Source organism: Falco peregrinus, chromosome 12 (genome assembly GCF_023634155.1).
Source record: "Falco peregrinus isolate bFalPer1 chromosome 12, bFalPer1.pri, whole genome shotgun sequence".
Classification (NCBI taxonomy): Eukaryota; Metazoa; Chordata; class Aves; order Falconiformes; family Falconidae; genus Falco; species Falco peregrinus.
Window position 1 is genome coordinate 27,348,916 of NC_073732.1, and position 14,672 is coordinate 27,363,587.

General features: G+C 51.5%; 1 protein-coding gene across 3 annotated transcripts in view; it reads right to left on the reverse strand.

Annotated features, from left to right (window-relative positions):
* Nucleotides 1–14,672, reverse strand: part of SCHIP1 (schwannomin interacting protein 1) — a 58,758-nt gene that overhangs the window by 9,470 nt on the left and 34,616 nt on the right. The window contains exon 1 of one of the 3 annotated variants that reach the window (XM_055817289.1): nt 9,270–9,452. The exons of 1 other annotated variant lie outside the window; for it this stretch is intronic. In XM_055817289.1, coding sequence (XP_055673264.1) covers nt 9,270–9,299 — 30 coding nt within the window. In that variant the 5' untranslated portion in view covers nt 9,300–9,452. Of the gene's footprint in view, nt 1–2,241; nt 2,501–9,269; nt 9,453–14,672 lie in introns of those variants that run through there. One more of the 3 variants, XM_005228897.4, reaches the window with a different exon arrangement.

Genomic DNA, 14,672 nt, shown 5'->3' on the forward strand with positions numbered 1-14,672 from the left:
TGTGCTGAAAACTCTTCTGGGCATTAAAATACACATCAACACAGGCACACTTTCACATATTTACCCCTTTCAGATGGGGCTGTCTCTCCGGATCTTTTTAAATTTTGCTCCATTTCCCACCGAGACGCAACAGCTCCCAGTTCGACATCTGTACATTTAATCAATGTGCAATTTGTTTTCTCCACCAGGTCATTACTGAGGATACTAAATAACACCGCTCCCAGGACTGAGCTCAGAATATCCCCTTTTATAAACCAGACACAGGCTAATGACCATAAAGAAATCAAGAGTCCCATTTGTTATTATAAAACAGGGAACAGTTACTAAGAAATAGAATATACCTAAGGGAACTGGACTTTGGGCCTTAGATGAATTACCCAACAGCTGCAGCATGCTTCCTGAGCTGGGACTGAAAACTATAAATCGACAAGGAATATTGCAAGCGGTTTTTTGACTATCAGATACACTTACTCGGTATATAAAAAATAATGGATCAAATACTCCACATGCAAAGGTACTAGCAAGAAAAACATTAAAAAGTTATTTAAGTGTGTATTTTGACACTGAATCAAAAAATGTATTTCTGAAAGAGGGGTCTGGTGTGAAGCTAAAGCCTAGTTTAGACAATTATTTTAAACAAAAGGCTGCTTTCTATTTTATAGGCAAAACAGTTTGGGGCGGATGTTTTCCTTCTTACCATTGACCTTCCAGTTCAGAAGGTCAGCAGCTACCTTTGTTTAAGCACATGAATAAAAACACAATGTCAGGTTATGGCTGTGACTGCCTACACGTAAGACGCTTTACACAACCGTTCCAGTAAAGGGAAATTGCCAGCAGAGGTTCAGCCTTTCCCCACAGCACACCCAGCACCGTTTCCCAGTCCTACCGCCTGCTGTAATTACTGCTGCTTATAAAGCTATTGCAATCACCTCTCTTGTGCTTGCAGATGATACACGACCATATGTGCTCTTACACCGCTCACCTCCAACCCACGCCGGCACCCAGCCCATCCCCGGCATGCTGTGCCACCTCAGCACCGAAAACCCCTACATGTTTTGTTGAGAGCATACATTCATTATACAATATATGCCTTTTTCCCATAAACCCATCCCCGGGGCCACATAGAGCTCCCGCTGATGCTGGAGGCTGTCCCTGACCGACCTGATGCTGGATGCAGAGTGGCCACCCATGGCAGCAGTCACAAGATTTCTGCAGTTTTCTGGGAAACGGAGCAAAGCCCATACTGTTATTTGTGGCACTTAGGCAGCAGTAGCTGGGCTGCGCTTTCCACCAGGCACCCCTCCACACTATTCCGCATGCAGGCACCTGTACTAGCAGCCTTTACTCATTACCAGCATCGCCCGACATAGCATATAACATCGCACATGGAAGATTTATTTGGCATTGAGGTGTAACAGTGATTTGCCAGGCCCCTCGCCTGGTGACGGCGCTTCTGGAGTTGTACCGATCAGTACCAAACCTGGATGGAATACCAGGTGTGCTTTGCTAAGCTACTGCCTGCTTGGAGAGGGAAAAAGTCTAATTACACAGTAAATTACAGTTTAACGGGTACCAGCAACACTTTGGCAGGATCCTGCCCCAGCGGGGCAGTGCCACTGTGATGCGAGGGGTTAAAATGCTGCGAGGCTGGATGCCAGGACCATCCACCAGCACCAAACAGGCTGCACAGCCCGTGCCTGGCCCCGGCCAGCCAGCAGCGCTGGGCCACGGCTGGGCCACCGAAGCTATTTTTGCCAGGGTTTGTCATTACCAGCCACGGACAATTACTATATTTAAAGTTCCAGACCCATAGGCAGTGCCTTATTTTATCTCTGCAAAGTACAAGGGCTATTATTGGATTTAAAAACAGAACTTGCAACTGCAGAACATTTGTTTTTATCTCCTTTTTTTTTGCACAGGGGATTTGCTGGTAAATGCGAAACCGAGTCAAACTCACATTATCAAGCCACGTAGCAAATTGCCTTAAAACCCAGGGCACTCAGGGTACGAGGACGCGTTTAGAAACCTCTCTTTACATTTTATTTATCATAAAGCGATATGGAAATGCAGGAGGAGGAAGGTTTGCTGCCCTGTGCTGGTGCATTAAACATCACCGAGCGCCTCCCTGCTCTGGCACCTGAAACCCAGTGCCCGGGAGGGTGTTGGGCAGTGCTTTGGCAGGTCCCCCTCCTGCCAAGAGAGTAACTGTTGGCAGACAAAAGGCTCCTTTTTGTCCCTTACCTTTTTATAACTCCCCTCCCCGGGCGGCTCGGCTGCTTTCCTGATGACGTCACCCATGCCATCACCCTCCCGACTCATCGCCTTCGCTCCCGGGTCCTCACGTGGCCGGTGAAACGCTCCCACCGGGGCATCTCAGCCCTTCCTCCACTCTTGGGTTAGCACCATGGGATCAAGCGCTCGCCCCCGCAGCCAAGACCTGCAGCAGACCACCGTCCCCTGGCTGGGACGCTTCCCTGGCCCCTCTCGCCTCCTGGCCGCTCCGGAGCACCTTGCTTTTCCCTAATAAAGTCAACGGCAGCGCTGGAGCCCCCGCCAGCTGAAGAGAGGGAGGCGAAGGCTGTGCCGGGCCAGGGAAGCCGTGTCCTCCTCCAGCCACTGCCAGCGCTGGATAAAAATAGCCCCGAGTCCTCAACGGCTACACAAGGGCAGGAAAAAACCCGGTGTCTGATGTCAAAACTCAAGCCTGGCAGTATAGCCATGGCCAGAGGGGACGGGAGGAAGGGGTTTTCTCCAGGGGCTTTCACGGTGAAGTTATCCTAATGAATTCCCAGCGGTCGGAGATGCTGCCCGCGGCTGGGGCTGTAAGTCCGGGCAGAGCTGGAGCGGTCCTCAGGCCTCCCAGCGCTGCTCAAGGATGGGCAGCCACAGCAACATCAACCATGAGGTGAATTTTTCACTCAACATGAAAAAACACCAGAAAGGACCCCAGGGAACTGTTTCTCAGCTAAACTAGCTTTTTCAAGTGGGGAAAAAAAAAAAAAAAAAAAAAGTTTCCAGGAATTAACTGACAGAGCTCAAAAAGGTGTCCAGCCTTAACCTGCCACCCAACTTGTGGGCTTGCAGAGCCTGGGGACCCCCGCACTGCCTGGTGCCTGCTCAGGGTGGGCGAGCACCCCAGCCCCAGCTTCCAGGGGGCTCTGCAGCTCCCAAACCTGCACCGCTTACAGCTCCAGCTCATGCCTCCAGCAGTCCTGCCCAGAGATCCAGGCTTCACAACACAGCCGCTGCCCCCCGGCCCTGCTCAAATCCTGCTTGGTCCTTGCGGAGGTCCCACCTGCATGGCACCCATCACAGTGGGAAACGTTTACTCTGGGTGGGCAGCAAGAGGCAGAGATCACATGCTCGGGGTAGGCATTTCTATAGGAAATCCTTAGAAAGATGGAATTGATGCCACAATTTCTCAGTGATCCTCGAAGTGTGGCACACCAGCAACAAAAGTGCTGATTTCTAGTGTGACACATCTATGCTGCATGCAAGATGAATAATTTTAATAGCCCTGTATACGTGCTTAAATGGTATATCCAAGTCATGCTGACATCATTTCACCCAAAATGCATATCCTATTTGATTACCAGCTCTGAGAACTTACAAATTATGCATCATGGCATCACTCTGCTCTGAAGTTTCAGGAAAAAACAGTAATAATAAACAGGATTGTTTAATTCCATTCTTGTACCAGAACGGTGCTTTGTAACTGTAATTCCCAAATGAAACAAAGTAATTCTCTGGATATTTCATTATTTTTAGTTCCTCTCCACCACTGACTCATTGTGTCCCTTCCTGCTGTTGCTAAATTAACTTCCTCTCCTGACCGCAGGGGACGGATCCTGACACAATAAATCTGAAAAAAAATAATTTAAAAAAATCCCATAGCCCAAGAGGAAGGATGTGGTGGCCAGGACCACTGGGCTGGGGGCTGAGACTGCAGTCTGCCACATGCTTCCCCACAATTTGCGACAACTCCCTGCATCACCTTGCCCTCATGCATTGGAGGAGGATGTCCCCAGGTCTCCTCTCTGGCTGGCTGAGATGGTGAGCCCCCGCCTGGTCCTGCTGTGCCTGTGGTACCCAAGATGCAGGGCAAGGAAACTGCAGGAACGCACACGATGTGCAACCCACCCCTCTGCAACCCGACATCAAATAAGGGTAGGAAGCGACACAGCCTGCTGAAAATATATTAGCAATTTTTGCCCACACTTTAAAAATGTTTTATCCCTGCTTCCAGGTTTCAGACCAGCTCACCTCTGCCCTGCGCTCTGAGCTGGGATGCTCCAGGACCAGTCTCGTGGTGGAGCATCCCCTGAGCGGATCCCACAGAGTTGGTCTCAGTCTCCAGTGAAAACCCCGCTTCCAGCAGCTGCCCCATTCAAGGCAACAGGAAAAAACCAAACCTGGTTAAGAAGTGTAGCTGGAAGCCCCCATAACCATTTTTGGGTGCCCCCCTCGGCAGCCAGCACCAGACCCAGCTCTGCGCTCCTGGGAGGGGCATCTCCCCACCAGCACAGAGGTCAATTTAAACCCTGGATATCAAAACCACAAAACAAATGAATTTGTTGTTGTCTCAGCACAGGGACCAAACCCTTTGGTGTTCCACCCCTTCCCCACCTGATGCAAAAGGCCACTGCGGGCAGATGAGCAGCCCCGCTGCCTGTGCTGGACTGCCCGACAAAGCCCTGCTACTGCTCCTCTGGCAACCAGCCCCCGCTTGAAACAAGCCCCTCCATCTATTGTGTGTAGAGGGTTTAAACAAATAAAAAAGCAACTCTGCCGCCAGGTACGCTCGATGTTGGCATCGCTACCCAAGGACTCCTTGCGCATCAGACTGTGTCAGTAGGAATGTGGCCTCCATGGCCACAGCCACCACAGCTCCTTCAGCAGCCACTGGGGATGCTGGCGGCGGGGACAGTGAGCCTGAACCTGATTTTCTTTTTATAGCACGAAGGGAAAGCTCAGAATGGGCATATTTGGAGCAGGTCAGCTGCTCCCCACGTGGGATGTCCCCACGGTGTGAGCACACAGGCATGGACCCAGTGCCGTGGGGAACACACGGGCCGGGGACGGCAGCACTCAGCTCATCCTGCAGCAAGGTGAGGAAGTAGGACACATCAGGGTTTATGTGCTTTAGACATGCACCGATTGCTTGTGGACAAGCACGCAGCTAAATGAAACTCTTGTGCATACGTAATGCTTGCTTGAGTCAATGAAAAACTCCCTTGACACTGTTGGGGCACTCTCCAGTGGGGGGGGGAGCCACCTCCCTCCTTTCTGTTGGGGCCCAGCTCCCAGGCACTGCCGGTTGGTAGAAAAAGCCCCTAAATGCCCTGCACAGGTCAGTGAAAGCACTCCGAGTGCCCTCCCTGCCAAACTGGCGCTCCCGGCCACGCTCAGGCCAGAGTATCGAGGTGACTTCGTAGAAATCTCAAGTTGCCGGAGCTATTTCACAAGACATTTACTTCATTATAAATAAAGGTTGGAATAAATCTCTGCTGAAGAGTCCCTTTGCAGTACAGCATCCTTCCGGCACAAAGCAGCCAGTACAAGGCACTTAACGACAAGTCCCTGCAAATTTGGGGGTGCGACGGACCTTGCCTTCCCTCTCACGATGCTTCCCTGAGCTTGAGCACACCAAGTACTTTCCACCTACTTCACAGAGCTTTTGTTTTGATCTCTGTCTAAACAAAGCGGCTTTCATCCTCAGCTCTCTATAACACAGGCTTTATTTTACTTTATTGTAATTGGTTTGAGATGCAGGGTCAGCGTGCTCGGCCACATGAACCGAGGTTCCTCCACTGTACCACGAGGTAGCATCCCTCCAGTGGGACAGTCACAGGCAAGAGGCCAGGCCAGCAGCTCTCCAACTTTGCCAGTGCTCCATGGTGGGTTTCATGGCGTTTGAGGTTTTCTCCAAGGCCTGTCTCTTGGGGTTATATTCTGCCATAAGAATTTGTATTCACTTTAATGAAAAAGACGATGACAGTCTGGTATTTCTACATGCCACAAAAGCCTACAAAACCCCAAGATATCAAACAAAAGAAAACACATAAAAAAATCCTTTTTTGCTTGGTTTTTTGTTTGTTTGTTTGTTTGGGTTTTTTGTTAAATCAGTTAAATGAGCACTTCATATTTTAAGCTTGTGGCTTTTATGGACTACTACGGTTCAGTGCTTGGTGAGATCCTGGGAGTGGTGGGTGCCGGCCAGCCGCGCCTGGTCCATCCCTGAGGCAGCCAGCCTGACCCACAGCCACACCAGCACCTCCCTGTTGCAGGGGTCTTTCTAACAGACCTCTCTGAAGGTACACGCACAAACCTGGCATCACCAGAGCAGCAGAGGGTCGAGCCCACCACAGGCACGCAGGCAGAGTGGGTCCCAGGAGAACGCAGGGGACGACCCAGCTAAGAAATTCTTTCTAAGCAAAGAAATCTCATTTTTTACATCAGATTTCTTTTTCTTTTTAATTTTCTTTGCACGTGTAATGCCCAGTAACATCTCCAGAGCGACTCTCCCGCCAGCAGATAGCTCAGACCGTGACTGATGCCAGCGCACGGAGCCAAACCCTGTTCCCACGGGCAACTGCCTGTTTGGAGGCTCCAGCCTCAGGCAGGGTAACGGGTGCCGGGGGTTTTAAAGGCACATTAGAAATCAACCCAAGGAGATGATGTAAATGTATTGTCCACTTGTACAGCAGTGGCACAGAAACACAGATGAAGGCGGCAGCAGCCCGAGGAGTCCTGTTTTGCTCCATGCAAAGGTGGACCTGTTGGGCAGCGCTGGAAACACGCATTTACAGAGCAAACTGAAACACTGGCTCAGGCTGCAGGCCAGTAAAGCACCGCTAATACACACGCCAGAATAAAACCTTTATTCCTGTGTTAAGGCCTGGATTTGCATGCTGGCTTTTTATTCCGTGCAAGCTCTGGACCCCACAAAACACTACCCAACAAATCCAAGCTGATGTTTTTCCTGTCAGACTGTAGGAGATATACAGAGCCTTCAATAAAACGTTTGACATAGAGAAATAAATCAGTATAAAATAGGAAAAGAGAAATAACTAAGAGGAAAACACATGGCACGATAAGCAGCAGCAGTCTGCGTGACTGCAGGATGCAGCCACAGGAAAGATGTCAGATGTTGGGACCTCCTGACCATGGAGGACCCAGCCTAAATTCACAGTGATGAATCTGACTTAAGCCACATCCAAAACCCCAGGAGGACCCACGGCCACCTGCCTTTCAGAGAGCAGCAGTGACAGCTCAGTTATGCTGTGAAACAGGACTTTTGAGGCAAGGCACAGAGTACAACAGAAATACCCTCCTCTTCCTCAGCACCCCATCCCCAGCACCCTCCCTGCCACGGAGCTTATACCCCAGCCATGAAACAGTCACCTCAGAGTTCTTCTGCTGAATTTCTCTGAAACAAACATGTTTTCAAGTATTCCCCACGCGTCGGCTTGTTCCTCTGTTTGGTTTATTTTTAGTCAATTTAGCAGCTCTGACAAAAAGGGTGCAAGGAGGAAGGAGAGCAGTTACACGCTGCCACCCTCCTCCCCCAGGGCACTCTGGGCAGCCACCAAAATCCTATCATTGCTGGCTCCAGTCTGATCCAAAACCCGGGATTGCGGGCCACAAAAGGATTAAAACTTGGCCTTTGGGTTAATGGGTTTGGGAGGGGGCTGGGGTTGCTCCTAATCTGCAGCGTTGTAGGAAGGTTTTAAAACAGATTTCATTAGAGAAATCATTCCTCTGGACTTTTATCTACAATTTGGATGCTTTCTGGCTGTTTTCATGCTACTGTTTATTGGTTTGAAGGAGAGGAACCAATTCATAAACAAGCAAGTAGATTAAAGCAGATGAAAGGCAGCAGTGCTGCCATCGCAGCAAGCCCAGTGCATTAACACGCAGGGATGCTGGCCAGGCCTTCGCTGCAGCTCCGCTCGCCCACCACCATGGACCAGCTTCCACCCGGGAAACAATGCGCAACCTTTAACCCTTGCGTTCCTACGAGTATGCTGGGAAAACATCCGCTGAAAGGAAACAATGGCATCATTTATTAAGGCAGCAGAGAGCAACAGGCTCAAAGCAGCAGAAAAATTAGATCCCCTAAAAGCGAGGCTAGAAAAAAAACCCCACCAGGATATTTTTTTTCCAAAGGCGCTAAAAATAGAAATTTATTTCCAGAAGCATTTGCTAGACTGAAAACATTTAGCAAAAAATCTTTTCAACACTTCTCTCTCTCTCTTATGTGCGTATGCTTTGCTATCTTTTTCCATCATGATATATTTTGCAATATGAGTTATTTTGCCTTAAAACAGATTGAAGTCAGAATTAAACATGGTGGTGGGGGGAAAGGAGGATGAGCCGCCGTCCTGGGCAAAACCCCATCTCCCCAGGGTCCAGCTCTGCTGCTGGGAATGCCTGTTGGGTATTTTGCAAAACACACTCCACCGCACGTCCGCAAACGCATTTCTCGGCATCGCCGGAGCAGATGGACAGGCATTTGTGCATTTCATAATCCATCTGTACCACGGAGCCCTGAACAGGCCATTTCCCATGCAGGTGCACCCAAAGGCACCCAACTCTGCCCTTAGCGGGGAATGAAGCCACGGCAGCCAGCAGCCCACCCCAAGCTCTTGCTCGCCCCACTAAACCCCTCTGTGGGGGCCCAGCAGCCGCGGCTCTAAGCTCCACTGCCAGGCCCAGGGCCCCGGGGACGGGCGGCCGTGATGGATGCTGAGAGGGAAGCGCTCACCCCTAACCCACCGCCAGCTCTCGCCCGGGTGATTTAGCTGAACGCCACAAACCACGACGTGGCTGCATCGGAAAATAAATTGATCACGCGGGTCTGCTCTCACGTTTCGGTAAATCGGGAAAGGGCAGAGAAATATTCCATTTATTCTATTGTCAAATGTACGTCGCTCTCCAACGGCAATTCTCGAAGTGGGAAAGCACAGCTCGCTCGCTTACACCGAGGGGTTTCATCCAGGCAGGGGTGCGGCGGGGTGCGGGCGGCTGCCTGACAAACCCGCCCCCCGCCGCTCCCCCGGGCCAGCGCATCCCCGGCGCCCGCCGCGCCTGCGAGCATCACATGGCGAGCACAAAAGCCCCGCGGGCAACCGACTTCTCCCCCCCGCGACGGCTTGGCCCCGCACCGGACGGGGGTGCCTGGGGCCGGGAACCCGCCGTTCAACCCCAGCCTGCCCGCAGCCCCTCCGCGGCTCGGGGCGGGGGGCCAGGCCGCGCTCGCCCCTTACCTGGTAGGAGCAGTTTTCCTGGTGTACCATCTCCGTGCATCATCCGCCGCAGCCACCGCGCCGCGCCGCCCCGGGGGGTCTCCGGCCCCGGCGGGGGAGGCGGAGGCGGAGGCGGAGGAGGAGGCGGGGAGCCCGGGCCAGCCGCCCGCCGGTAAGATGGATGCTGCGGCGCAGCTCCGCCTGCGCAGCGGCGGCCCCGGCGGAGCACGGAGGGGGGGCTGGTCCCGCCCCCGCCCGCCCGGCCGCCACAAAGAGCGGGGGGGCTCCGCGCAGGGCTGCTGGTAGCCGCGCTGCTCCGTGGGGGAAGGAAAAAAAAAATTAAAAAAACATACAAACCCCTCCACCAGACACTGCGGTATAGCTGGGAGACCCCCGCCCCGGTCCCGGGGCGACGCTGCGGCAGCCGCAGCTCCAGCCCCCCCGCGCCTGCGGCAGCGCCTGGTCTCGGCGGGTGCGGGACCCCCGGTGGGATGCTGGACCCCAGCACCGACAGGATGCTGCAGGACCCCAGGCCCGAGGCACACAGCTACCTGAGCCACCTCCCCGAAAGGCTGCGAGACACCCAGCTGTTACATGCGAGCCAAGAGACACCTGCCTGTTCCCCTCTGCTGCAGAAATACAGCACAATCTTTTCTAGAAAAGGCTCTGCCCTACATTTCTAGCTAATTATACCTCCACCTTGCAGCCAGGGTGAATGCTGAGCCCTCCACCACAGCACTCCTTCGGCTGGGCTCTGGCCTCGGGTGCCACCCGAGTTTGGACACTGCACCTGAAACACCTGTGCCCATCCCAGTGCCCTTCTCCCACCACAACAGGCCCTGCTTTAAACAAATTTCTCCAAAGAAAAAGCCCGTGAAGATCAAGCATACATCCAGTGCTGGCTCTGCAGGGCGACAGCCAGGTGGGCTGAACCGGTGCTCACAGCCCAAGGGCTGGGAAGCCCCCCCACCCCCACCCCCGCTCTACCCCCCTGGAATCCCAGGGCTGGGAAGTCCCTCTGCCACACACCCATCACTGGCCACCCAGCAGGCAGACTACTCCATTGCTACCCCAAAATAGCACTGTGAGATTATCAAACTTTCCTCCCTGTTTGCAAGCTCAGGTTGGAGGCCTGACATGTGGAGGGAACCAAACCCTTATTTTGTTTTCTATTTTAAAAGTCCTTAACAGCAGAGACTTGGAAGAATGGTGGGACGCGATCTGTGTTTGCAACCTGCTACGTGCTGGGTTCTTAGCTCCAGTTTGACTGCACAGCTCATTTTCCAGGGGGTAACACATACCCTGAGAGCCTCACCTGGGCTTGGTTTTGGGGCTGGGCTGGCCCTGGCCACAGCTGGGAGGGAGGACACAGCAAGCCTCACGTTCCAGCCGTGTTTTCAGCTGACACTACCCATCCAAGAGGCACAAACCCACGCAGAAAGCAACGGCGGTGCCACAGGCTGGGCTCGCACCATGTGCTGGGCATTCCGACCCAAGCGCTTGGGCTCGCAGCTAAAAGAAACTCCATCTTCGTTAGGCAAAGAGGACTTTACTCTGCTGCTCCTCGCAGCCAGCTGTGGCTAAGTGCAGAAATGCACGTGACACCGAAACACACACACTTGCTTACAGGGCATCTCAGATTTGATTCCCTGCACCAGATGTGCCTCTAGAAAAAAAGGCCTTTGTAGGATCATCTCTCTGCCCCAGCTTTCCCAGCTTCTCACCCGCACAAACAGGCTGGAGCAGCCGTGGGCGGATGAGAAGTCCCTCGAGCCCCTGTGCAGCTGGGCGGCACAGGTGTAGAGAAACCCCTAGCCCTGCCTCAGCTCCAACCCTCCTCCCTGAGGCCTTCTCTGCAGGAACAGAACTTTTAAAAAATAAAGCTTTCATTTAAAAAGAAAAAAAATTATTCTGCTAAGTTTTTAAGAGAGGATGATGTTGTATTTTTTACTGGATCTGCAGAGAATCCCATTCAACTAAGCAGCTATTTCCAAACATCAAAATAACGACAACAAAACAATCCCTAGTTTTCAGTATACTGCATAAATCTTGGGCTTGCTTTGGAAAAGTATCTGTGGCAAGCTAAAAGCAGCTCCACACATTACATAATCTCTAATGCCATTTATTACGTGCATCACAAGGAAAACTCCTGAAATCACCCCCCCACGCCCCCCTTCCCACGTGCGGGTCTATCTATAACGGTGGTGACTCAGAGCTGCTCCTTGCGCAGCAGATCCACAGCGGGGACTGCACCAGCTTCCCTGCATCCAGGTATGGCGTGGCACAGGGTGACACACACACCCCCACCACCCCACCAGCCTATGTAACAGCTTGTTCCTTTTGCAAAATGACCCGCGAGCGTGCTACGTTGGGCTTAGCATGGCATCTGCTGCAGAAAAGCCACGTTTGCAGCAAGGCTCTTCCTCCGGGGCAGGGAGCCCCGCATGAGCCTCGGGCGCAGGCGGAAAGGGCCAGGCATCATCCCCAACCTCTGGATTTGCTCCTGTGTTCTGTATCCATTTGCGATTACCTGTTCAGAAACGAGGCGAGCAGGCAGGTAATAATTGAAGCAATGAGTGATTAAATTGAGTGGAAGGCTTCTGGCTGTCGTCCAGGTGGGTCAATGGGAAACTATGCTCCTGGATGAAGGCAGTGAACATGTGCTGCTGATCTCCCTGGAGGCACAACCCAGTGGAAAGCCCCAGGAAATCCCTGGGGACCCCCAACAGCCCCACTGAGCTGGGAAGAGAAGCCTGGGGAGTACCTGCACTGCCTCCTTTGGCCTTTCTTATCAAGACACGCTCTAACTTAACAGCATTTTATACCACTTATGAGATGACCTAGACAAGCTTTCCTGCAGCTTTCCCCCAAACCAGCGCTGAACTAGAAATGTGTGGTTCAGAAAGGCCTGGAGAACTTCTCCAGGGGGTCCGGTACCAAGCTGGGGACACTAGCATGAAACACTTCCTTTCAAAACCCTGGCTCCGGGTCTCCTCGAGAAGGTCTGGGAAGATGCTGCTCAGCTGCTGCTTGGCTGAGCAGCCCCTGCCTGGCCCTGCGTTGCAGTTAAGCTGGGCCACCAGGAGCAGCCCAAACCCGATGCTCTAGAAGCTTGCAGGGGTGAGGACACAAGGAGTTCAACCCCACGGCGCAGGCAGCAGCACCCCTCCACCTACTCTCTGTGGACATGCCACGGCGGCAGCTGTCCCGCAGAGAAAGGTAACGCAGCTTTACCAGACACGCAGATTCTTGTCGTGAAACAACAGGATTTCATTAATTATCCATCTACAGAAGGAGAAAACACCTGGTATCCACAGTTCTGGGGGAAAACGTACAATTTCTGATTCTGTGCACATCTTTTTGTTGCTTTTTCATATTTTTTTTTCTTTTTAAACTTAGAGAAAGCCCCCTGGCCACGTCCCACAGCACATCTCAAACCCTGTCCCTCTCCAGCAGCATGAAGTGGCAAACACCAGCAGCACCATTCCTCCAGGCAGGCTGGTTCTGCCGGCCCCATCGCTGCCTCGTGCCTTCCCTTGGCTGCTGCACTTCTGCCCCAGGACCAAGGAAATCATTAACCGGGGAGAGGGAGTAATAAGCAGAGGTTATCAACTCTCTCATCATGGTTCCTACTCGGGGAAAACATTCCTTAAAAAAAAAAAAAAGGTAGCTGTGCAGTAAAGCCAAACCCTCCCATTCATGCTGCCTGGGAGCGGAGGGCAGCCGAGCGAGGCAGGTTCCCGCTGCCGTGGGAGGGAAGGGAAGGAGCCCGGACGTATTACTCACACCAAAGCCACAGACAGCCCTTTTCCTTACATGTTTGTCATTTCTCACTGTCCCACAGATTTATTTTTACACACACATGTCCCACGCTGTGTGCCTGAACCCCACCAGCTGCGAGGACTTACACAGGCTAAGAGCTTAGTAAGGGGAAAGCAAAGGGCAGGAGCAGTGCTCGTTCAACCAGGCAGGCTAGCGATGGGCTTCCTTATCTCCGATAAAACCACCAGAAACACTATCCAGCCCACAGTCGTTCCTCGAGGGGCTTTAAAGGTTGAGAGCTGGGAAAGTTTATTTTTCAGGTTGGTATTGGTCAACCTATTTTGTTGATGCAAAAAGCTAGTCTAAATTACTACGCTTTTTCTTCAGATCTCAAAATAAGGATGCAGCTGGATCAGCAGAGGTGAACACTGCACGACTAGCAGAGGGAGAGGCAGGGAGCCCACCACGAGCGAGCCCCACCAGCCCCTCCGGGATGCTCCTGCTCAACCCGAGCCCGTGCACTTGCCCAAGCACACCAAGCTTGCAGGGAACCAGGAATTAAAAATGGGATTTCAGCTTTATTTGCCGACAATTTACTAGGAGTGATGGATTTAGCCCCCCTTTAAGCCAAGCTAAAGCTTTTCCAGGGTTTAAATCCAGCAAGAAAAAAAAAAAGATTATTTTTTAATCAGTTAATACCAGACATCTGCTTGGAAAAGGGAGTATTTGTTTGGATTACATGCATATATAATGCTTTAGACTATTATTTTTTATTTAAGGAAGATGATGTCGAGGCATTTTCCATCATTTTGGATGTGTTACTCTTCTCTACAAGGGGATAAACTTATAATGGTTTAAGAATCCAAACAGTGTCCTTCCATCTTCCCTGCCCCTTTTACTTTCACGGACCTTTCTGGAGTCCTTCAGTAGCAGCAGCTTTACAAACCCCTCCTGAATTACGGGGGTACCAACTGATCAATTTATTAGGATAAAAAGTGCACTGAAACATTAGAATAAAACTCTTTGTGGTCCTCTGAGGACCAAATATGCTATTGGGGAAACACAGGGAAAAAACCCTACTCTGAGTTACTATTATTTTGGAATTCCTATGTGACCAGGGAATTAAGGAGCATCAGGAAGGGTACCTGTTGCATTTTTATTTTGATGCTGCAGTGCACATCTTGCACTTTTAAGAGCCTCCTGCTCCATTTTTAGCAGTAAGGAATTCATCCAAAATTGTCAATTTTCTACACGTCCCACAGCCAGCATCCTTGCCATTACATAATAAACCCACGATTTTCTCTCCCCTCAAAAACATGGAACAGAAGGTTACAGTAATTTCACATTCCGATACCTCTGATGCGCAGGATGTCAAATGCTTTGCAGGGAATTGGAGTGAATAATTTAAGTCACTTGAGTATTTATAACTTTCTGGTGACATAAAAGTGACAAAACATACAGTAAACAACCAGACTTTTCCATGAAACCCATCTAGAAAGACTCACTGATACCATTGCACAGGCTTAATTTTCAATGGCACAATTTATAAGCTGGATCACACATGCATAACAGAGAATTTACAAGCGGTCTGATGATGAGCAGGTACGATAGCCCACCAAGTATTTACTGCTAATGAACAGAGAACAGTTTCATCTACCAGCT